General features: G+C 43.0%; 1 protein-coding gene across 1 annotated transcript in view; it reads left to right on the forward strand.

Moving 5' to 3' along the window:
- HPS1 (HPS1 biogenesis of lysosomal organelles complex 3 subunit 1) overlaps positions 1-26,287 on the forward strand; it is a 314,105-nt gene that overhangs the window by 107,472 nt on the left and 180,346 nt on the right. Inside the window, exon 6 of the mRNA XM_078643558.1 lies at positions 24,992-25,100. Coding sequence (XP_078499684.1) covers positions 24,992-25,100 — 109 coding nt within the window. The remainder of the gene's footprint in view (positions 1-24,991; positions 25,101-26,287) is intronic.

Raw genomic sequence — 26,287 nt, forward strand, 5'->3', positions numbered from 1 at the left:
ACTGCATTTAGCTTTCAAGCTGGTTCTCATAGTCCTGATATCATGTGTTCTCTACAGAGTCCACCACATGACCGTTAGGTATGTCTAGCTACAGCCTTAGCAGTGTGCCAGAGCTTATGTGAAAAACAAAAGAAATAACGTAGAAGGAACTTTTGCGACTCCCATTCAATCTCTAGTTGCTTTGGGGTGGTCAGGACCCTTCAAGTCATTGCTTGATAAAAGCACTTATCATTGTACAAGTGCTGATCATCCAACATGGAATCCACAGAGTCCCAATATGCAGGCCCCCCAAGTGAACACCTCTGCTGCCTCCTGGCATTTGGGTAAATCTGGGTAGAGCGCATGGGAGACAGTGATTGAGATTAATATGGGAGTTCCCCAGCTTCCACAGACTTGTAATTGAAGCGAGGCCTGTGTACTGCGGCTCCGTTAGGGGTGCGCACTGGGAGGAGAGTGACTGCTGCTGGCTCCTATTAAGCTTAAAGTTGGTGAGCCTTTCCAAGGACTATCACAAGCACTCTACTTGGGCAATTTGTATGAGCAATTATTATTATTTTTTTGTCACATTACTCTGGCAATCAGACCTTTTGCCACTGTGACCTTTACCTAGGTTTTTGTAGTTCTACTCTCTAACTCAGATGCTACATTGTGCTGTTCTGGTGATTACTCGCTGATTGATCTTTATCAGGTCAAAATGACGACATGATTCACGTGGTGTAATTGGATCATATTCAGTACTCATTCACAATTATGTATGTGATACTGTACCCGTCAGCTTCTTGTTCCATTTGTATATATTCTTTCTTATTTGGGCCTGCATATTTTGATTGAAATTGCTTTGAGCACGGTTTTATTTGGTGTGTTACCTGCACTGTGTTGCACACAGTATTTCTTTTGCACATTACTTCTTTAAAGTATGCTGCAATATATGAATTCAATATATTCCCACTATATAGTTTCTTTGGTGTCCTTATTAGTATATGTTTTTTAATAATCCTTTCATAAGAGGAGTCTGGTCAATCAGGCATAATATCATGGAAGTGTCTCAACACTCTACTAGGGGCAACTGTGTCACTTAATCACCCTTATTCATCTTTCATTAGTGAGTTATGAAACGCTTTCTGATTCCTTCAATAAGTCATTTGTTGCCACGGTAGAGGCAGAGTCCACTTCTATTATCCATACCAGAAAATAAGTTAGTATTTACCAATCTGAAGCCCTTTGAGAGGACTAGGAAATTATGACTGTGGCAGAATTGTCTGTTGGGAAAATAGTATCTTCAGTAGCCTTCCTCGACCATTAAAATATTTGTGTCCAATAGACAAATTAGAACAGGATTCACAAGTGTGAAAAGCTAATGATTATAGTCTTCTGCATAGTCAACTCATTGTTTGCCAGGTTTACAAACTTTCTGGAGAGCAGCTACAAATCCATACAAGCCCCAGATTTCTAGTCCTGGTACTCCTTTGTACTTCCCCAAGGGGCTGAAGTGCGTTTTATAGTATATGCGTTCTTATATGTAACCTTTGTTTTCTGCACATATAGGCTTGCAGAAAATAATTTGCTTTAGTAACTTCCACATCCTTAATTCATAAAACAAGGATGATTGTGGAATTTTATGAAGTAAAATCCCAATTCTGATTTAGAGAATCTGAACTTGTGAATTTTATTAATGTAAATCGAACTTGCAACGTCGAGAATCTGCCAGTATGGCATCTTTTTCACTGCCGTAAATAAAGAGTTATAGGCAAGAAAGAGTATTTGGGGTAATCCAGCTAAAGGCAATGCTTATATTCACCATTACATTTTTGTTGTATTAACAAACACCCTGCACCTAGCTTGCTCCCGTAAATGCACTTTAAACTACTCCCATTTAAGGCAGGGTTAATTGCCTTTTCAATGTGGGGAAAGAAGAAGGGCTTTCCCATATTAAAAGTAAGTAGAGCAGAATACATCTCTACACTGGTATTTGTTTTATTTCAACCCATTCGAAGTACTCCTGAAAATCTAGAAATCGGATCAATTTCCAAGAGTATTCCTGGGAATCCTATAAAAGTAGGAATCTATACCAAATTGTTGAGAACACCTAATGGACTAGATTTATTTGTTTGCTTTATGCATCTGACTGGGATTTCCGATTATAAAAATCAAGAGAGGGAAGGAAGAGGGAAACAAAGGTTGTAACTCACCCTGATTATATACAGTGACACAATCAAGAATGAGTCCACCTTGAGTCATCTAGGGTTGGTCTACTGAAAATAGGGGAACTACTTTTTTCTAGTTGGAACTCTCACTCACTAAATTTTATCCAGTGGCATGCTTTATCATAGAGGTCTTCCCAACCATATGAGGGTTGGAGCATGCTGATTCGTCTTTCCTTACAAGGGAGCACTTTGTAAGGAAAAAGGGTGTGAAATGCATATGAGGTAATCTTTAAAACTGCCTAGGTGGTGCCCAAATCAGTATTTATTCAGGGGTCTATCTGACAAGGTTAAAAACTGGAGAAAACGGGCTAGTTGAGGTTACTATAACTCCTTGGCCCCTAATTGTGATCAACTGGTTTCTGCCATGTACCCCAATCCTGTGGCTTTCATCCAGATCAGTATGTCTCTATTAATACCCTTTTCGGAAAGGGTGACTGGGTATTTATTTAACCATACCATGCCACACACATGCATGGTATACTACTGTAATAGCTTTCTTAGAAGAAAGTCGTGCTGAGGATAAGAAACAAACTCAGCAGGGGACCATGAGTATGGTCCAAAACATGGTTCTGGCTTGACCTGTATAAGCAGAAAAAACAGAAAGGTACTGTGAGGTCATAATGTTCAAACAGAAGCTGGTGCTTGTATCAGTGTCTTCGATGCCGATACAAACAAGGTGAAAACACTGCAAATGCAAGCAATATGTGAGAAGGTCAATGCATACTACAGACATTAACCCTTATGGATAGTTAAATGAATTGGCTACTAATTTAGTAGACCTCTGGTGCCTCATATGGGTCACTGGAGGGTAGTATACCCTGTGGTCACATACTGTAGGAAGAATTGGTATTGTATATAGTATATAGTACACCATTGTTGGTTTTGTGAGTACTACACTACCGATTCCTCAGGTAAATGGCCATGTACTCCCGTCATCTTGGGTGCTCTCTTGACTCAAGACCTCTTCCACCAGTGTATTGCTGCCAAGAAAGACCACCATTATGCGATGATCAGAATTTTACCAGAGGTGGGCAATGGCCATCATAACATGCTTGGCCACTGTTTGTTAAGAATGGCCACCATTGAGCCAAGGCCTGCATTTTACGATGATGGGATGCACACACTAACTCACTTGCACTCACACTCTCTCTCATACACAGACACACACCATTTTTCCTACTTCACTTATGCTGCCATCCCAACTCCAGAGTGACAGACACACACAGGCAGTTTTTCAGAGCCACATGTGTGCAAACACACACACCATTCAAGACGTTATCCTATTTCTCTTATACTGACATCCCAAATCCAGAGTGGTGTTGTGACTCCTTCTGTGGGATGCATCTTCTCTCCCCGACACAACCAGGTGGTCTCTGAGGGCAAAGTTCTCCCAGGAAGAGAGAATTGCAGGTGGGAGTCCTTCAGGCAGCTGGTGGGCATGGGAATGTTTTAACCAACTGGGTGAAGCTAGTGATAAGGTGTGATTCTGATAACAAGGAGGAGGAGGTGGATGAGGTCATTAGTAGTGCTTTGGAGGGATGGGAGTAGGGCAAGGAGGTGGCCATTGGTTGCTCTTCAGGTGGTTGAAAAGAGGGGCAAAGGGGTTTGACTACAGTTCCTTGGGTGGCGGGGAGATGGTAAATGTGCAGATTGAATTGCCTTATGTGACCACAAATGAGCCACTCTAGGGCCCTGGCAGGGGGCTGACAGTTTTGATATATCTGGGCACCGAATAGGCAGGTCATGGGATATCTGCAACTTCTTCATTGGCAGAGGGAATTCCTTTGGCCTCTGCCATAAACAAAAACACTTATAAATAAAAATGTGCAGACATATTTACACGCTTATATAGTCTTTGGTCCAGTCCTCTTCATCTACTGGCCTTTTCAGCTGTCATTCATATTTTGCTTCAGCCCACCATGGCATACACAATGGAGTAATGTTTCAGCCCACTTTGGTCATTTGCTGTTTTGCACTGAGAGTGACAGGATTTCGCCTGATGACCTGCACATCTGTACTTCTGTGCCAGGTGTGGTGTGTCAATAGTTAACTTTGCTAAAGCATCCCACTCTGTTGAAATTGTATGCAATAGTTATTGTTGTAATTTAGTTTTTATTGCAATAGAATGTTTGCCACTTTTAAAGCAGCCATATGCCACATGCTACTGATAAAATAAATCCAGAATGCCAGGTCCTTCCTAGTTTGTTTTTTCTTCCTTTAATTTGTATGCCATTTGTTTGCAATTAAAAAAAATTAAAATAAAAAAACAATCATCGCACCAGCTTGCCGAGGCCAAACATATTGGATCTTTCCAACGGGTGTTCGTTTTTGTCCTCCAGACAACTGTGCAGGTGGATTTCTTTTTACATTCATAGCAACAGAGACTTTGTTTTCCTTGGCAATGTTCCATCAGTCTTTTATCCTTGAAATAACACTATTGGTATGGCGTCAAATGTATTTTTTTACTCTGCCTAAATGTAAGAATATTTCAGTTGAATAGTAAACTTTTATGAGCAGTGAGTAAAGTAATAACAATACAAACCTTGACAATTTAATAAATGTAGCAGTATGTTCAGCAATCCATCGCAATGGCAAAGGAGACCAACTCAAGTGAACTGAAGATGAACTCAATGTTCCTGAAAGGACGGGATCTGTCTGCTGTCAAGTTTAGAACACTGGGGTCGCTGAGAGGGTTAATTAACAAGATGAGGTGGGAGTGAGTGATAACATTCTCTTGAATCCAACAAAATAGAATCTTGTCCAATAGACAGATTAAGTATAATCTTGAATGGTTCCTGTTTTCATAAATTGGCAGCAAAACTATATTTAAAAGCTATGTATTCCGTCTAGAACGGAAGGGTATATTTTGCACATTTGAAACACGAACTAAAAAAGTGTTTGTTTAAAAAAAACAAAAGTACCAATAGAAGAGCATCGCCGCTTTGAGAAATACTGAGGTAACTTAAGATGCTTTAGTATTTTGTGAAAATGTATGTTTTCTAATTCACTGATGTGCTTAATAGGAAGGTTACGATATGTAAATTACTGTTACCTCAGTGCCAACACCCCTACCATGATTAGAACAGAAGTCTTTTTTAACAAAAAAAATCACAGCTTATTTAGAATTATTGCTACGTGAGAAAGTGTGACCTGAAATTTAATGGCACATATAGATATCGATCGTTTTATCAGCTTGCAGTAAAACTGTCCATGGTGGGAAAGCTGTTGAGCATGGAGAATTATCGGACACAGGGGCCCCTCTGCTCGCTGTGGCATACTGAAGCAGTTTATTTATACTAAGGGAGGCATGCCTGTAATATAGCATGCAAGAACACAAACATTCAAGTCTTGTATAAGTATGTAATGTAGATGTAAATTTGGAAATAGGAGACCGATTCCATATTAATCTGCTGTGATTGGCTAAAAAACATCAAAAGCAATAACAACGCGGACACATTCTGAGGAATTCCAGAGGAGAACATGTTTCTGAAAGTAATACTGTCCGCCTGATCTTAAACGTTGTTCAAAGGTGTCATAAAGAGGGTCAAATTCAACGAGATGATGCCGGTGGCCTATCTTAGCCAACCAAAAATGTCAATCATAAATTGTGTTCTCAAAGTTCTTCACTGTGCTCATCCAACGCATCTATCCTATTTGCTGACCACTTTGAAATCCTTCGGCTCTATGCCCTATTACAGTAATGGCGCTCTGACTATGTGTGCTGGTAGGAAACAGGAAGATTGGGAGCTATTACTGATGGTGATTGGAGCAGCCCATCCATCTGCTCCTCAAATGGGGGTGAACGGGGGGGGGGGAGGGGAGAGGGGGTAGAGAACCCCTTGCAGGTTAGTGCAGTGAGTGACTGCACCTGCCTGCAGGGGGATGTCAGAGTGGTTCTTGGAACTTGCTGTCCACTCTGCATGGAGTGCACAAAATGCCTCTTTTCCTCCTTGCTAATGTCCATAATACGGCACATGCACAGACGCAAAGTGTTTCCCCATGCAAATGAGGACAAACCCCACTAGGACAGCACTGACACTATCTGTATTACAGTAAGGGCCGTGCAGACCTTTGCAGCCCTTTCTGTAATATCAAAGTGCCAAAGGGATGCAGAAAGTCACAGGGTGCTTTATGTAATACTGCTGCAGATGACCTGTTGTTGCAGTTGCCTCTTTGTTGAAACAAAGCTATTCGTTACGTAGCATTAAGTCATAAGACAATGCATGGCTCTTTTATATGAAGCCTTTCCCAATTGTAGTCTCAGAGAAATACATTAATAGATACACATTTTAATAATATGTACTAAAAGTATATGTGATGATTAAAGTAATTAATTCCACATGTGATGTAAATCGCAATAGGCCATCTGGTACTGGACTTGGATATTACAAGTTGTTTTTCTTCAAAGAAGATTCGAGTCACAGGATACTACGTGACTCCTTCCTTAGTTCACAGTGTGCATGGGCATCTACTCCTCCCTTAGCCTAGCTGTTTGATAACTTCAACACCGACAATCTGAGAACAATCTTTTGCTATTCCTCAAATGACTGTAAACTATCAAATCGAGAAAGAGGAAAAATGACATAGTGGCATCCTTCTTGATCACCTTGATCTCTAGTAGAAAAAGTCAGAGAATGTGGGTAGGCATATGGGGATGGAACGAAAATCCTTTCATTTTTGCCCACAGTTGAACAACAAAGACCCTTATTTTGATCACCACTGTGTCGATAAGCTCTGTTTCTCTCCCAAGCACAGCAAGGCCTCTTGCAAGTCCTGAAGCACTTTTCAGTGCAAGATGATGGTAAGATACAGGTGGGAAAGATGTTGGGTGTATCTAAAGATTTAACAACTGTCATCCACTGAGACGCTGGAAATCTTCGGCAAACAATCACCCCTTGATGTCGAGCCAGAGGAGACAGGACAGTCCAGAGTGCTGGCACATCAGCCGATGCCAGTCCACAGACTGTGTCTTGAAGTGCCTCCGAGGAGGAGGGCCTCGATGGAACTCCTTTGGTGCCAACACTTTTGGGACAAAAGACAAAGGCTACAACTAGGGCTGCCAGCATTACTGACCCGGCACCGAGACAGGGCTCTAGAGTATAGCAGTGTCTCAAGGACAGTGGTAGGACACTACCATACCTTGATTCCCTCGCCCACAAAGACCCACAATGCTCTGCCTTTGGGACTGAAGTTGATACCAAAATAGAACTGTAGGCCCATTATCAGGTCCTTGGTGCTGAGATCAGAGGGAGCCAAGGCACCCATTCTTGAAAGGCTAGTGGAAGAACTGGATGCTGGTCAAAAAAGACTTTTTATCGACCCCAATACTGAAAGGATTTCTGCAAAGCCACCTTTAAGGAAGTTTTCAGTAGTTTGCCTCCAAGCCTCAAGAAATAAAGACTCACCTTTTGAAGAAGAATTAGTCCCTGAGGAACCTCTGCCCCCAGTGCCTATAAGGCGCAAGGACCAGTCCACAAGCCCTCCTCCATTGCCTTATATACCCAATCTAGGACATTGGGGTACTGGTTGAGGGAGGTGAAACACTTTTCAAGTAGCAACCAGAATTCTTGTCAGAGTGAAACACAAGCAAAGCCCAAATTAACCTGGGCTCAACCCTCTGGTAGCTTAGCACAAAAACAGTCTGGCTTAAATTGGAGGCAAGGTGTAAATTATTTATGCAGCACACAAATAGTAATAAAGTGAAAACCAGCATAAGAAAAATATCTCACACCAACTTAAAAACTAGACTAAATAATATATATTTTTAAAATAATAATAATAATAATAATAATAATAAATAAAAAATATTTAATAAAACTAAATAAAAAAATAAATTATTTTAGACAAAAATGCCAAAAATCCAGTCAGTAAAAATAGTGCTTACAAGCAAAAAGTGCCAACTGTGGTTATCTGGTTGTGCTGGACTGAGATAAAGTCACCAGTTCAGGCTGACCGGTATGGAGCGGATACAAGGACCAAGTAGGTCCTGCTTAGAAATGTACCTTAAATCCTGGTTGCAGAGTTTTGTGCCACGTAGTATAGCTCTGAGGAGAATGCGAGGTGCCCATCAAGGATGTGTCGTGCAGCGGCAGTTTTCATGAGCTGCGAGGGCCGAGTTATGGACTTGCCGTGAGGCTACGTCTGTTCCGATGAAGAGCTGTGGGATCTGGGTCAGGATGCATTGTGGGCTTGCATCATTGTTGTTTCAAGCTGGGTTGGTACTGATGAGGCATTGTGAGGCTGCATTGGGTTTGAAGTGCGCTGTGTTGGTTCTGGTAGAGACCTCAACTGGGCTGGCAGCGCACCTTTAGCCCTACTTTGAAGCATCCTGGACTTAAGGGGCACCACTTGGAGGAGGGCGGAGTGTGGTAATCCCACAGCAGGAGGAGTCCAGGGGCAGGGGTCCAGATGGTTTAGCCTTTTCAGTCCCCGAGACCCTGTTCAGGAGGCCAGCCAACTAGTAGAAACTCTGGATTCAAGTTACAGGTCCAGTCATTCTCACTCAGGCAACAGGGTGGTGCTTCTTGCAGCAGCACAGCATTCCTTCTTCTGAGTCTTCCACGGATCCAGAAGTGTACTAAAGTGTTGGGTCAGAGGGTCCACTTTTTCTACCAGGTGGCCATTTCGAAGTGTGAGAAGCTTCAAGCGTTCTTCCACTACAGAGGTGTCTGGCATTTCCTGTTTGCCTCCCTGCTCTAGCAGCCCCACCTTGTCTGGGGTCCAAAAGACTAGTGTGAAACCCTTTGTGAGTACGCTGGGGCAGAGTCTTTGCGATGTGCAAGGTTGGTATGTGACAGCTACTCCTCCTAAATCAAGTGAGAGATGGCCATCCGGTCAATACCTATTCCCACTTTCTCTCCCTGTCTCTGAATAGTACACACAGACCAAAGGTCAGCTGCACCAGCAATGTGACCCAGGATACAGTCTGCAGGCACCAAATAGTTGTGACAAGAAAATGCCAGCTTTCTAAAAGTAGGAAACTCGGGCACCACCTTGCGCACCCTCCTGTCGCACTGCTGTAAGGGAAACTTCCCTCATATTAATCACTTGCTGTTCACCTATCCATTTTCACAATTTTATAAACATATAAAGACTCAAAATTTACAATTTCTTTGCGAAGCTCCATAAATCACTGCTGAGACAGCGAAGTTCCCTCCTGTTTCGTTATTTAATTTTTTCATATGTCCACTGGGTGCTCAAAAGGCTTTTCACAGTAACACGTTAAAATAAAGGTCAAGACAGAAACTTGCAGCAAAAATTACTCATTGCTTATGCCCAATGCATTTCGAGCCTGACCGGCTCTTCCTCAGGGGTCTCTGTAATGAAATGAGAAACACATCTCGGCCGCCCATTCACTGCTGACAAACATTATAAAACAAAACATAACCCTCCTATTAAACGTACCCTCGTTATCCCACAACTCCTATTTCTAATGTACTGGAACACACATCCTCCGAGAACCTTACAAATCCTTATCCCTCCCACACCTCAAACCCCTAGTACCCTCTCATGAGAGTTGCGGAATAACAAGGGTACGTTTAATAGGAGGGTTATGTTTTGTTTTATAATGTTTGTCAGCAGTGAATGGGCGGCTGAGATGTTCTATATTCTTCAGAGGGAACAGTTCACTCTTCCTCTGACCCTGAGAGGGGTCAGAGAGACCCATACGATCCCCTCAAGTTGGCAGGAGCCAGTCTGTGAGACAATTATTAGGTTCACCCACACAATAACCCAGATTCTGAGCGCTATCCCACAAAGCCATTTCCCCCTGAACCTACTGCTGCATATCATGGAGTTATTTAGAGAGTGGGTCGTCATCATAAAGTTTAGTTGCACATGATTCAGTATTTGAATGACTTCTTAGTAGAGGTCCTCTCAAAAAATTATTGTGCAGTTCAGTTTCTACCAATGCTCAAGATTGCTTTGGAGAACTTTAAATGTTGGAGCTAAAATGGTTACCCCTAGAGTAGAGAGGACATTTAAGGCAGATGAAAAAAAAGCAAGCTTATTGACTCTGCTGGTAAAAGGGTTATAGTAGGGGCAACTACCCACTGTCAAATTGCCAACTTTGTAGGCTTGCTCTCAAGATACAACAAGTATCATTAGGAGGAAATAGATGCCTTAGTACATCATACAACACCTTCTTGAGGTCTGTGGGAAGAAGTATGAAAAACTAGTTGTAGAGGGAATAAACCATTTCCAAAGCAAACCCCATGTGTGCTCTAGATGCTGCAGACACAGCCTCGCACAGTGTTAACACTAGTGTTCTCCCCAAAAATGCATAGCTTTTCGTCCCAAGTTTTAAATCAGAGGTACAACAGCACTTTCTTAACATCCTGTGTGATGGGGAGCATCTCTTTGGCCCCCAGCAGAATGAGATGTTAGAGAAGATAAAGAAATTCCACAGGTGCACTACAGTCAGCAACACCAACGGGCTCCTTCTGTAAGTACCAGGCAAGAGGCAGCAATAAGGCAACTATCTCAAGTGAAATCTTACCTATGACAGCAACAGGCCAATTATGAGACCCAGGCAAGCAGGCGTAACTGTGGTTCTGAAGATTCTGGATTCATGTAATCGTTCTGGACTCGAGAATTAAAACTTCGTCGAAACATGACGAATTTGGTATCAAAAGACCGAGAATGACGAGCACACCATGTACATATATTTTCAGCATATTCGGGTGACGATTTCACCTCAAAATCGTCATTCACGTCCTGAACCCTTGGCCTCCATTTATGTGTTGCCCTTTACATAGGCCTTAATCCAGCTGAATTCAATTCCACAAGGACACATACTCCTTAATCGACTTTCCTATGACCTGTGCAAGTTGGAACCTCAGCCCCAGGCCGAACTCATTAGCTCAGTTCCCCTCCCAGTGGCCGAACAAGATAGCATCAGGGCTCAACAGGCCATAAAACCATTTCAGCGCGCACACCTGCCGTATCTTGCTCCCATCTGTCTCTACTCTTTTTGCTTCACTTACTTTATGGTGGGGAGGTGCCTGTTTTATTGGGGGTCCACCGATATCTGATGAAATGTTGGGCCTTGCCGGGTGATTTGTTGTGGGCAGCACAACGTGAAATATGTACATGTCATCATGACTCTGCTTTTCCTTTGTAACCAAAACCTGTAAATGATATATTGCAAATTCGAAGAATGCTTGCCTGAAGCCGAATATTCTGTATAAAGAGAGAAGCCTGACTTTGTAAATTCGAGCAGTCTCCTGAGAATATACTTCCCCGTGTGTTGTACTTCTAGGACACTTGTTACCTTGGTTGCAGCCAATAAATCGATCTTTGACTTCACCTAGAAGACTCTGAGTTTCTGTGGTCTGCATCAGGAAGAACCCGAGGTCTCTGGGTGTACCCTGACACCGCTGGGTTACCGGTTCTGTGCCGGTTCTTAAAAACCCAGTACCTCAGCTGGCGCCCAACGTTTGGGGCGATTCCAGTGGTACCAGTCAGCCAGAGGTTCGTGAGGAGCTTTGTGTGAAAATTCCGGAGGACGGCCAACCACCTCATCGACCCCTGCATGTCGACGTGGTCCGAAGGTCTTTGCTGCGAGGTTCCCCGCTTCCCGACGGCTACAAAGGACTGCTGCCCTGGCTATCGCCCTGATTTGGACCCTTGAAGTTTGGTAGAGCGAAACACTAAGACGAGTCTTCTGGTGACGTCATCGATATCTCAGTTAAGTATAAGTGGAGCGTCTCCCAGTCCTTAGTTGGTCTTAATCTTGGGTATCCTTTGGGATAATTGTTGGTACTTGCAAGCACCAAAACCGAAGGACTCGTGTTTTCACGAGGAAATATCGTAATCGATAATCCTTTGAAGTTTGGAACTAGACTAGAGAGCGAAGATGCCTAGTCTTAGACTTGGAAATTTGTTTTGTCTTGGTTGTAATAATAGGGACTCCCGATTGGAGGACTCATGTCCGGTTCCTCCGGTTGGAACTCCAACTTACGAGTTATATGTGAAACATGGGGTAGGCCCATCACATACAATGAAGTGTGGATCAAATACACAAGAAAAGATGGTGTTTTAACATGGCCCCAATATGGTAGTTTTGATACCGAAATTTTAGATAACCTTGAAGTTAAACTGTTCAAAAAGAAAGCCCGGCCGGCGATGTTTGACTCTTTCCGCCTATGGCGTAAGGAGGCCAAACAAAAGGAAATCAAATTAGCTAAGAAAATTAAGAGAGAATGAGGCCTTTCAGTAATGCAAGCTGCTATGCAGTTTAAAGACGATGAGGAAGAACAGATGAGTGAGCAGTTGCACAGGCAACGTAAAATGGCAATAGATAAATGTTATCCAGTTTTGCCGTCTCTTCAGCAAGAGGCAGCAAAAGAGCGTGAAAAGGATCCGTTAATGTCACATTTATTAAATTCGCCACCCCCCTATGCGCAAAATGCCACGGCACCCCCGCAACCTTTAGTTGTGCAACTTGTGCCTCCTGTTCCTCCGCAGCACCCACCAGCTGTTCTTCAGCTGACTCCTATCTCTACGGTGCAGCCTCCTCCAGGCTCACCGACCACATCTTCTCCACCTGCTTCTACGATTTTGCCTAGTGTACTTTCTACTTCTCCTAATGCTCCCTCTACAATTTTGCCTAGTGCTCCTTCTATTTCTCCTGATGCCTCCTCTGCTGGTATCTCTGCCTCTGCCTTATCTCACCCCGTTCTTCCTTCAGTTTCACCTTCCATTCGGCAGAAAATGGCCAGCACTGTCACTAACCTTCTTTCACCTCTTTTTGGGTCGCCTACTACGACTCCTAAAATGGAACGAAGACAGTTGCGAAGTTGACTGCCTGACTATCAGGAGAGAGACTCACTGAATCGTTTAGCACGAAAATGGGTTATGGACACGGTAAAATATGATGTAGAGTCTGTCATGGAAGTCTTCCATCAATGGGAAGCACCGACGCAGAGATATGTTTTTGAACAGATGTGTGTTTTCCTTTGTGAGGATTTGGAAGACAATGATTTAGAATGCAATCCGCAGGAATTGTGTCGTGTGCGGTTTAGGTTTGGAGAGGGCATGATTGTAGGTCCTGATGTGGAGAAAGCGATTGAAATATTGTTATCATATCGGAGTAAGGGGAGCAGTTCTGGGTCACAATCTGAGCCTGGTGCATCGAGTAGGAAAAAGGTGCGACAATACCCAATGAGGGAAGTTCCCCCACAATGGAGAGAGGGCGACACAACTGCTAACCCACCTATTTTGCCACACTTTCAGCGTGTATGGGTACATGTCCCATGGAAGCGAGCTGAAGTTTTAGCGCTCAAACAGACATTACCTGATCCGCGTAAAAATCCTGCAGGATATTACAAGGAACTGTCACAAACCGCTGGATCCTGTATAATGAATTTAGCGGATATCGATATGTTATTTGGGAATGTAGTTCCACAGCCTTTATGGGGTAAAATTCGTCATACAGATCATGATCAGGAGTTAGGTGACTCATGGGCTAATATTGCCGCTGCAGACGCCCGACAAGTTGGTGGTGCTAAACCTGAGCCTTTGATAGCAGAACTCCCTGGTAGAATAGTTGACTACATGAAAACGATAATGCCTGCAATACGCGTAAATTGGGATAAGTTGTCTGCATGCAAGCAGAAGAAAGAAGAGACAGTCTCAGATTTCTTTACCAGGTTTGAAGAAACATTTGTCGACCACAGCGGTCAAGATATGACCACAGAAGGTGGTCAGAGATTGTTTGTCGATAAATTCGTGCACAATCTGCTTCCAGAATTGTGTAAAAAGTTAAAGGATTCAGAAAGTTCTTGGGCAGTCTCATCTTCAGGGCAGATATTAGCTACTGCACAATATTACGAAAATAGGGACAAGGACGAGAAGGATAGAGTAGAAAAGAAAAGTAAAGAATTAAAAACGAAGGTTTTGCTACAGCAAGCCTATCCGCCACGTGGTGGTGGTACTCAAAATAATAATGGTCAGAATCACTACCAAAATAATTTTCAGCAGCCTCAACAGTATCAGAGAAACTCGCAAAAAGTCGAGTACACTCAGCCACGTGTCCCTGTAGGCCCCAACCAGTGTTCGTATTGCAAGAAAGAAGGTCATTTCAAGTATAGTTGTCCTATTCTGTTACAACGTGCAAATGGTGTTTCTGGTGTAAGAGGTCGTGGTGTTCAGCAAGCGCCTAGAGGTAGAGGACGTGGAAACGTCCCACAGAACGCACGTCCCCTTCCACCACAAAATTCTATGAATAGGTTCGATCAGCAGAACAGCGCATCTGACAGGACAGCTCAATACTATGTTGATGATTACTACACAGAAAATGAATATTTGGAGGGTAATGATTGCTAGGACAGCCAAAGACAAAGAGAGGGAGTTGTTTCAGTTCCAGTTGATCAGAGTGGACCTTACGTTGAGGTGATTACATCAGGTGTGTCAGAGCCTTTTCTGTTGGATACTGGTGCTACAAAGAGTTCTATTATGCACTCCAAACTCCCTGGCCCACCTTTGTCTGGCGAAATGAACGTTTCTGTAGATTTTCTGGCGCCCCAGTTAGAAATCCAATTTCTGACCCTCTGTCTCTTTCTGTTGGTCCTTGCGAATTCGAAGCTCCCCTCATTCTGACAACAGGTTGTGGTGAAAACTTGCTAGGATTGGATTTGTTAAAAAGATTGTATGCGACTTTGTACTGTTCTCCTTCAGGAGTACAACTTACTTTAGGTAAGAAAGTGGTTTCTCCCATGTATTTGTCGAGGGACAAACTTCCAGCAGAATTGTCGTTTCTTCCAGATATTCTTTGGGCCGCTGGTCCTAATGATGTAGGCCTTTTAGAAATTCCACCATATGTTGTAACATTGAAAGCCAACGTTAAAATGCCACGAATTCCCCAATACAAAATCTCGAGTGAAGGTGAAAAAGCTTTGCTAGCGATCGTTTACGAATTGATTGAAAAGGATGTGATTGAAGAAACACGCGGCAACGTTTGCAATAGTCCTGTTCTGCCTGTTTTAAAACGAACTGACCCTTCTCAGCCTCTTGTGTACAGATTCGTGATTGATCTTAGAGAGGTGAATAAAATAGTTGTGCCACAATTCCCAGTTGTCCCCGACATTACCACACTATTGACTGTGATTCCAGATTCTGCATCTTGGTTTTCGGTGATTGACCTGAAGAATGCTTTCTTCAGCATCCCGATTGCTGAGGAAAGCAGGGATATTTTTTCCTTCAGTTTAGGAGGTCGCAGCTTCCGCTTTAAGCGCGCTCCTCAGGGCTACTGTGAAAGCCCATCAATATACAGTCAAGCTCTAAAAACACAGCTTGATACGATTGTTTTACCTAAAGGTGCTACTCTTGTACAGTACGTGGATGATTTGCTCATTGCTGCAGACACTGAGGGAATTTGTAAAAAGGCCATGCTGTCATTGTTGCGTCATCTGTGTGATCTTCATCACAAGGTGTCACTTTCCAAACTGCAATATTGCCGACAAGAGGTGACCTACTTAGGTCACCTCTTATCGAAGGAGGGAAGGAAACTGACCCCAGAAAGAATTCGGGCAATAGCGAAATTGAATGTACCAAGAACACAGAGAGAAGTGCGTGCTTTCTTGGGCATTACATCGTACTGTAGACAATGGATTCCAAATTTTTCGTTATTAGCCAAACCTTTGGTGGCATTAACGTGTAAAAATACACCCAATCCCATTCCTTGGTCTGAAGAGTGTCAGAAAAGTTTTCTCGAATTGCGCACAGCATTGTGTTCGGCTCCTGTGTTAGGTACCCCCGACTACAGTAAGCCTTTCACATTATATGTCCACGAGAAAGAGGGCTGTGCATTGTCTGTGTTGACTCAGTTGTTTGGAGGTAGGCAGCGTCTATGTGCCTATTTTTCGTCGACCTTGGATCTGGTAGCAAAAGCATTACCGAGTTGTTTAAGAGCCACAGCAGCAGCGGCTGTTTCTATTCGACAGTCTGCTGGTTTAGTAATGAATAATACACTAGTCGTGATGGTCCCACATGCAGTAGACACGTTGGGAAATAGAACCAAGACACAGCACTTAACTAGTGCTCGACTGTCCAGTTACGAATTGACATTACTAGCGAGTCATGTGCACATAAAAAGGTGCAGCACCTTAAACCTAGCTACGTTGTTGCCAATTGCAGAAGAATCAGATATTTCAGAACAGCACGATTGTTTCCTCAGAACAGAGGAAGAGACGAAAGGGAGAGTAGATCTATCCGATACTCCTCTCGCTGAATGTGATGGTACATTATGGGTGCATGGTTCATGCTTTAAGCTCCCGAGTGGTGACACAACTGCAGCATATGCTGTCACGACTTTGCATACAGTTGTTGAAGCTGCACGTGTCCCACATAATTCGGCTCAAGCAGCAGAATTAATTGCACTCACGAGAGCATGTGTATTGTCCAAGGGAATGAAAGTGACTATCTACACTGATAGTCAGTATGCATTTGGAGTGGCTCACAGTTTTGGGCGATTGTGGAGAGAACGTGGGTTCCTGACGTCGCATGGAGCTAAGATTCAGCATGGTCAGTTGGTGAATGAGCTTCTTGAATCACTGACCTTGCCCCTGCAAATGGCGATTGTGAAATGTAGTGCTCACAAGAAGGTGACTGATGATGTATGCATTTTCTGATGAGATCGAGAAGGAAACGGCAAAGAATGTAATGAGCCGAATGTATGTTGCAGGCCCTGCAAGATGGACTGGTGATGTTGGAATGTGTGAAGACACAATAGAGAGTGTGAAGTCCATTCAAGCTGAGGCCACAGAGAAAGAGTTGAGCACGTGGAGAGAAAGTACGGGTAGAATGGATGCAAATGGTTGCTGGATTGAATTAACAGAGCATCAGAGATGGTTGTTACCCGATGCATATGTGCTTGCAGTGGTTACAATGGCTCATGGAATGGCTCATATCAGCGTGAAAGGGATTTGCGAGTTGTTGGCCCCAGTATGGAAGAATTCAGGGATTCCCAAGTGTGCAGAGAATGTTGTCAAGAATTGCATGGTATGTTTGAAACACAATCCTGGTAGGGGAACCCCAACTCCAGCTGGTCATTTTGCACCTCCTACGTATCCGTTCGAGGTTTTGCAGCTAGATTTCATTCACATGGAGAGGTGCAACAATTTAAAATACGTACTCGTTGTTGTTTGTGCCTTCTCAAGATGGGTAGAGGCCTATCCCCTAAAAGACAATACTGCCTTGTCCACAGCAAAAGCCCTTGTGAAAGAGTACTTCCCCAGGTTTGGAATGCCTAGAATGGTCTGGTCTGACAATGGAAGTGAATTTGTGGGTCGTGTGATGAAGAGAGTGTGTGAAGGGCTAGGTATCCGGCAGAAGTTCCACGCTGCAAATCACCCCCAATCAGCTGGATTAGTAGAATGTTACAATGGCACTTTAAAACTTAAACTGGCCAAAATCCAAGCGAGCACAGGTCTTAAATGGCCTGACGCTCTACCCTTAGCACTCCTGTCCACTAGAATGACTGTGCATTCACGAGTGAAACTTAGTCCATATGAGATAGTTTTTGGCCGGCCAGCCAACATATGGGGAGTGCCTAGACCCACTAAGTTCAGCGAGCTTGAACACCCTATTTTGCTTAATTATCTGTATGAATTGACGGCTAAATTGCGTGTTTTGCATCAACAGGTCCACAACACCCTGCCTCCTGTCTCTGAGACTCCGGGTCACGCCATTGACCCCGGTTCCTGGATTCTTGTCAGGAACTTCCAAAGAACGAAGAACGACCAGCCCAGGTGGACCGGGCCTCATCTCGTCCTTCTTTCTACAAGATCAGCCGTTCGGGTGGAGGGGAAGGCCAACTGGGTCCACGGGATCCATTGTAAGAAAATCCCTTTCCCTCTGCCCTATGACCAGTGGGTCCAGAAGGGTGTCGCTGACCCTGAACCTGATACAGTGTCACATGCCGTCCCTTTTAATGACTTGCATGTAAAAAGAACTGACTCTGAACAAGAAAATGAAAACATTTTGCACAAGGCTGTGCCGCCATCTGATCGGTTGAACACTACAGAGCCTGACCTCTTGTTCCAGGATCAGACAATACCTGGAAAACAACGATATAATCTGAGACCGAGGAAAACAAACTAATAAAACACTTTCTTTTTGCAATTTGAGACCAAGATCCATGGACTAATAAATAAATATTTCTTTTTCCTCCCAAGTACTATTTTTGAAAGTGCAGCTCTCCCATCTAAGAAACTTGCTTATTTTTGTTTTTCGAACCGCCATCCGGGTTCCGCTGCTAGGGCCGCGGTTGATTAAAATCTTTGGGGTGCAGCTGAAGACGTTAGGTCGGTAGTTCTGGTTGGTCCAAGGGAGTTGCCCTAGACTGACAGAAGCATCTCTTAGCAGAGGCAACCTCCCACCGCGGGCAGCACTTTAGAGAGGATGGAGTTTCCCGATGTGGAGAGACCTGCCAAACGGACGAATTTTAAGCACGATTTGTGCAACGTGATGACAAGGAAAAGTTTTATAATATTGTGTGTTTTTATGCTATTCAGTGTAATGATATTTTTGATAAGTTATGTTTTACTTTCTTTTCGTGTAACATTTGCACCCACTGCATCACCCATACCTCCTCCTACTGTTTCCTCTCATTCTTTCCACCCTCTGTCTGACCACGAATCAAATAGGAGATTGGAGTTCATCAATAACTCCTTTGTTCAGTTGTTACACCAACACCAACTTGTGATGAACAAAACTAACTGTTGGGTGTGCGGTCTTATGCCTCACACCACGGATAAAGGTATCCCTTATCTGGTCCTGCCATTCAGTCACAATGGTTCTGTATGGGCATATAGGACAATGTTCATATATGCACACAAAATCTACCCCCTGCGTTCTGTAACAGACAATCCCAGAAAAAGTGCTCTAGTCAAGGGTATAGTAGACATGATTAAGGAAGGTATTTCTTATGAGACTATCCCGAGAGATGAGACGCTATTATACATAGGATGGAACATGACTGGATATGGAGCTACTCTGAGTGAGAAACAGCAAGCCAAGAGATCATCCCCGATCTGGATTGTACCCCATCAGGGTCATCTGGGTCTGCAAGCTAATGGCACGAATCCCAAGGCTCAGTTAGGGAAGAGTGTCTGTACTGAAACGTATGTTTTTGGATCTCAGACTTCCCCAGCGTTTTTAGCAGCTAAGGGTACCTATTTCATCTGCCACGATAGAGCCTATACATGGTTGCCTCCTGACTTTTCGGGCTCATGTTTTGTTTCATTTCTGTTGCCTCCCACCTACACAGCAGCGGCAGACTACCACAGGACAACGATAGCTAGAGGTGTTTTGAGTGAAGAAGACACTGCAGGTCAAGAATTTGGGGACTTTGCAAAGGGTTTTCTGCCGTTCTGGGGATCCATGGCTAACAGCAGGAACATTAGGCAATTGACAAGGGTATTTGAGTCCACCGTGATTGAAACTGTTGGTGCCCTTAGTAACTTGACTGCTGAGCTCCAGTCGGATCGACTTATGACCCTTCAGAACAGGGTCGCTTTAGAAGTCATACTTGCAGACCGAGGTGGGGTATGCAGATTGATCCAATCTAGTTGCTGTATCTTCATCCCTGATAACGCTCCAACAGTGTACCAGGCCATCTCCAAACTACATAAGATTTCCGAATCTATTCATGTGGATAAAGGAGATTTATCGTTAATGGGATGGTTCTGGGAACTGATATCCGCATGGGGATGGAAAATTCTAATGGTCATTGGGATGGTCTTAGCCATTCTTTTCCTGTTCTGTCTGTGCATACAGTGTGCTCCTGCAATATGTGGCCTCTGTGTTACATCATGTGTAAGGAAGCCTGTGTCAAGAGATGAACTAAGTACTAGAATGATGTTACAGCAACATCTCAATGACTTTACGAATATAGATCTGGACTCAGATTAACATGAGGATAGATTAATTGCCTATGTAAGGGCAAAAGGAGGGTTTGTGGTTCTGAAGATTCTGGATTCATGTAATCGTTCTGGACTCGAGAATTAAAACTTCGTCGAAACATGACGAATTTGGTATCAAAAGACCGAGAATGACGAGCACACCATGTACATATATTTTCAGCATATTCGTGTGACGATTTCACCTCGAAATCGTCATTCACGTCCTGAACCCTTGGCCTCCATTTATGTGTTGCCCTTTACATAGGCCTTAATCCAGTTGAATTCAATTCCACAAGGACACATACTCCTTAATCGACTTTCCTATGACCTGTGCAAGTTGGAATCTCAGCCCCAGGCCGAACTCGTTAGGTCAGTTCCAGTGGCCGAACAAGATAGCATCAGGGCTCAACAGACCATAAAACGATTTCAGCGCGCACACCTGCCGTATCTTGCTCCCATCTGTCTCTTCTCTTTTTGCTTCACTTACTTTATGGTGGGGAGGTGCCTGTTTTATTGGGGGTCCACCGATATCTGATGAAATGTTGGGCCTTGCCGGGTGATTTGTTGTGGGCAGCACGACGTGAAATATGTACATGTCATCATGACTCTGCTTTTCCTTTGTAACCAAAACCTGTAAATGATATATTGCAAATTCGAAGAATGCTTGCCTGAAGCCGAATATTCTGTATAAAGAGAGAAGCATGACTTTGTAAATTCGAGCAGTCTCCTGAGAATATACTTCCCCGTGTGTTGTACTTCTAGGACACTTGTTACCTTGGTTGCAGCCAATAAATCGATCTTTGACTTCACCTAGAAGACTCTGAGTTTCTGTGGTCTGGATCAGGAAGAACCCGAGGTCTCTGGGTGTACCCTGACACCGCTGGGTTACCGGTTCTGTGCCGGTTCTTAAAAACCCAGTACCTCATTACTCACACAGAGGCTATACAGGGAATGTTTGTAACGGCAACGAAATGGATTACTCTCCTCCAAGTGCTGACTCCCCATCCATCACTCCTGATCATCAAACACTTGTCGGGATAGAATAACAGATTTCCACCTTAGCAGGATGGACATCACCTCAGACCAGTGGGATTAGATGCGGTCCGTCAGGGCTACTGCTTAGGATTCCATACCACCCCACGAAACATACAACTACTCCGTCACAGCCTCAATCAAGACCACCGTTGTCTCTTAAAAGAAGATGTACTCCTCAAAATGGTCACCAAACTGCCAGTGCCCCACCCTCAATGCGGAGAAGGAGTTTACTCACCATACTTACTCATTTTAAAGGAAGGTGGCTTATTTTGCCCCATTCTAGATCTGAGGGCACCCAATAGGTACATCCTGTCAGAGCATTTCATATGATGACTGCAGGATGTCATCCCACTTTTCCATCAGGAGGCCATCTTGACTGCATTAGATCTCAAGGATGTATGTTTCCACAACCCTACCCACCATGCTCATCACACGTAGCTATGGTTTTTATTAAGTGGACTATATTACCCGTTCACAGTATAGATTTCAGGGTCACCACAGCTCTGACAGCCTTCACAAAGCTTTTGGCTGTCATGAGTACTAGTCTATGGAGAGCAGGCATTCAAATATTCCCATGCCTTGATGACTGGTTGACCAGGAGCAGCAGCAGCAGGCAGCAGTGTCTAACTCAGACACAGCTCTAGACCTGGTTCACAGCCTAGGCCTCACAGTAAATCCCCAAAAGTCCCATCCCCAACCTCAACAGACTCCCCTAGCCCTTCCTAGAATCAATTTTAAATGTCGTCAAGGGGAAGGCATAACCCAGTCAGCAGAGGGTGCTGGCATTCCAACAGCTGCTGCCTCTTTTTCACACCAATTTCCCATTAACTGTAAAAACAGTAATGAAGCGCTTGGGTATGATCCGCTCTTGTATATCGACTGTTCCACACACCAGATTTCACATGCACACACTTCAGCAGTGTGTCACTAATCAATAGTCACCAGTGGGGGTCAATGGGCAGAGAACGTGTTGATAAAGTTCAGCACTCAGTTCACTCCTCAGTGGTGAAACAACAACCATCTGTTTCTAGATGTGCCTTTTGTAGACCCTCTACTGCATTTGTCGAATTATTAATGATGCATCACTCCTGGGGCATGCTGCACATCTGGACCATATGACTGTTCAGGTCATTTGAAACCCACTTCACAGGTGCCTCACACCAATTGCCTGGAACTCTTGCCCATTATTCTGGCCCTCAAAGCTTTCTATTCTAGGCTCCAAAACAAGGTGGTACAACTTTGGCATTGGGCATTTAGTCATGATGTACATTTTCTTACAGAACACCTCCAAGGAGTTCACAACAACTCTTTGGATCTCTCGAGCAGGGTGCATCAGCAAATCCAAGAATGGTAACTCTATCCACCAATCCTCCATAGTTGCTTTACCAGTTGCCAACTTATTTGCCTCCCCAGGAAACCAAAATGCCAAAGCTTAACTTCTATGTACCCACACCCACATTCCATGGGCAATGCACTATGGATGATCTTGTCAGGGATATTTGCCTGTGCTTTAACCACCTCTACACTCCTTCAATACATGGTCAAGAAAATCAGACAGATCTCTTTGACTCTCATTCTGGTGGCAACAACTTGTACCAGACAATCCTGCTACTCGGTGCAGTTGGAGATGTCCATCTTCTCACATAATGTGCTCCCTTGCCATCTGGCTCTTGAGGTCTTAGAATCTGTATATTTATGCCTCCCACTGGAGTGTATGGCAGTCTTGAGTGACGCATGTAGCCCTACTATGATTGAATGTTATGCAGCCAAGTGGAGAAGATTTGTCCAATTCTAAGCATTTTACCCCTTTAAGTTTTCAATTGAAGAAATCATTTCATACCTACATCACTTTCACAAGGCAGGTCTAACATGTACATCTATGCAACTTTATTTAGCTCCTGTAGTACATACATCCATTATGGGGAAGGTGCATCCCTTTTTTTAATTCCTGGTATTAAATCGTTCATGGATAAACTCAAAAGAGTTATTCCCCTCAAAAATGCCATCAACACCCGCTGGGAACTTTAATGTCTTTCTCACAAAGTTTATGAACGAACCACTTCACTTGCAGTTTCTTTCATGGAAGGTGCCTTTTCTGGTAGCAAGGTTAATTTGCTAGCTCAAGCGCATCAGTGACTACAAGCTCCTACTATCATAGAGTCATTCTAACATGTTTACAGAAATAGAGTAGTCATATACCCCAAATTCTTACCTACAGTAGGATCCCCATTTCATATGAATCAGACAGGTGAGCTTTTTGTGTTTTTTCACATCCGTATTCTGCATCAGAAATAACATTACACACCTTAGATCTTAAATGGGCACTCGTGTTATTTTGATAGGACTAGATCTGTTTGAAAGACTAATCAACTTTTTGTGGTCTTTGCTAAACCTTTTAAAGGTTCATCTATTACCAAAACAGTCTTGCTAACTGGATTGCTAAACACATCCAAACTTGATATGAAAAGGCTAAATGTGTACTCCACATACTTCGAGGGCACCATCTACATGTAAAAAAAGGAGCCAGCATGGCTTTCTAGGGTAACATTCTTTAGGCAGATATTTGTAAAGCAGCTACTTGGTCAATGCCACACACTTTCACGAAAACATTACTGTGTTGACATCTTCGTTTGTCAGATAGCTGTGGTTGGCCAGATGGTATTAAGAAATTTGTTTCAAACATCTGCATTATCTGCCCATTGGCCACCACAAGGAGGACACTACTTTGGAGTTGATGCAAAGTGTACCTACAAACACAAATGCTGTGAACTGAAAATGTTACTTACCCGGTCAGCCTCTGTTTTGTAGTGTGTATTGCTGCAGATTCACATGCATTCATCCTCCTCTCCAGAATCGGGCTGTGATAGCACTTGTTTGTCCCCATTAAATGCGCGCTTATTATTGACTAACAATGTGCAGAACACATATCTAGTATTCTCTACACTCCACTTCACCCTTCATCTGCTGAACAAAAAACCAAGGATGGAGTCGATGCCTATGTGCATTTCTGGACTAAGGAAGGAGTCACCCTGAAGAAAATCAAATTGTAATGTCTGAGCTCAACACTAGATGGGAGGAGTATGCAAAGCATTTGAATCTACAGCACTACACACTATAAACAGATGCTTACGTGGAATTGCCATATTACTCGGATTAGTCCGGCTTAATTGAAATTCCACTCAACCCTATTTCTAACATACATACAAAGACTTTAAAACACATACACAAAGACTCAAACACTGATAATGCCCATAAACGTAGTCTCTAAGATATTCCATTTATGGCTTTAAGGTCAAACCTTTGAGACTCCCACACTAAAACATATTAAGAATATATTTTAGAAAGACACACACCAACCAGTGGTAGACTATCTGAATAAAACCACTTACAAGATACTGATTGTTAGGAAGTTTTTATTCTAAGATTGTCACATATTCCTATACTATGGTTTCACTCTACCCACTCTGTTGTAGAGGGGTTGGCAATAGCATGGTAATAAAAAAACATATTTCCATCATTTTTAATTTTTAAAGACCTAAACACAAACTTGAAATTAGTCTTTTTTTAAAAATTGAGTTATACCTCCATTTTAGGAAAAAGAAAGAGACACCCATGTGATAACCACAATCCTAAAATAATTCTGCCCATATGGAAAATTTAACTCAAATAGCATACATTGATTATGATTTGCAAAAATAACTGGTAGAATATTTTGTTCAGGAAATGCATAGTTTTCATTTTGACTGGCTGAATGTTGAGGGACGTTCTTCAATTACTACAGCATGTTTATTTTAGTTTGTAATGTATTCACTACATTGTCATATATTTTTCTATTCCTCTCCCTTGTAGGCTGCGACCTACTGATACAGAGCAACGTGAGCGAGTGTGGACACTGTTCCAGAACCTACTACTGACATACAGTCGCTTGAGGGAGGAGGACCAGAGTTTTGTGGTTGAGGTAACACAACCACTTTTTCTCTTGGGGTGTTTGTCTAACTGCATATGTGACACTTTTCATTCTTCATTCCTTGAGGAGAGTGCTAAGATTTCAACATGTTATCTTTCCCAGTGGCTTGAAGACACATTGCTAAGTTCCTGATTAGGGGTGGGCATGACTCTCGTAATTCATGTGGAATTACCTAAGAACTACAAGATTGCAGGTAAATGCGCGAGAAGAGTAATTCTGCATTTAGAGCTATTTCTTGATGCAAAAATGCCCCTCACATCCACAATGGATGTGAGGATGCATTTGTGCACTAAGAAATAGTGCTAAATGCAGCAGAATATGATTTAGCGAGTGCCTTGGGGTAGGATTTTTTTCCCAACTTATTACTAGAATTTAGCACACTTTTCTTAATGTAAAATGCGCCCTCACATCCAAAGAGGCTGCAAATATGCATTTTTGCTCTAAGAAATAGTGCTAAATGCAGCAGGCGTGATTAGTGGGAGTCTACTTGCCCTTGCTATATGTAATCTCAGTAGGATTTGTTTCCCCAAATTACGCGAACAAGAGTCATCTCAGAATTATCAGTAATTCTGCGTCAAAGAGTAACGTGGAATTGCCATATTACTCTGATTAGTCCGGCTTAATTGAAATTCCACTCAACCCTATTTCTAACATACATACAAAGACTTTAAAACACATACACAAAGACTCAAACACTGATAATGCCCATAAACGTAGTCTCTAAGATATTCAATTTATGGCTTTAAGGTCAAACCTTTGAGAATCCCACACTAAAACATATTAAGAATATATTTTACAAAGACACACCAACCAGTGGTAGACTATCTGAATAAAACCACTTACAAGATACTGATTGTTAGGAATTTTGTATTCTAAGATTATCGACTAAGACAGACCCAGGTAGCAGCTTTAAGTGTATGTAATATACTCACAGGTAGATTTTATGTAATCCTGAAAATTGCAGCGTCTAATGTGTTGTTCCGGACACTGTATCAACTTTTCATATATAATATTCCCTCTTAGCAGAACTAGAGAACTGTCCATGGTTTATTCAAAGGGATTGGTGGTTAAGTGAGAAACATAATTTTATTTAAATGATTGCAGGTATAGAGTAAAAACGTTTACAGGCTTCCAAAATAAAGTGAAGGAAAACGTTGGTAGCACAATGGGAAGGTGGG

The sequence above is a fragment of the Lissotriton helveticus genome, chromosome 5_1, assembly GCF_964261635.1.
Source record: "Lissotriton helveticus chromosome 5_1, aLisHel1.1, whole genome shotgun sequence".
Classification (NCBI taxonomy): Eukaryota; Metazoa; Chordata; class Amphibia; order Caudata; family Salamandridae; genus Lissotriton; species Lissotriton helveticus.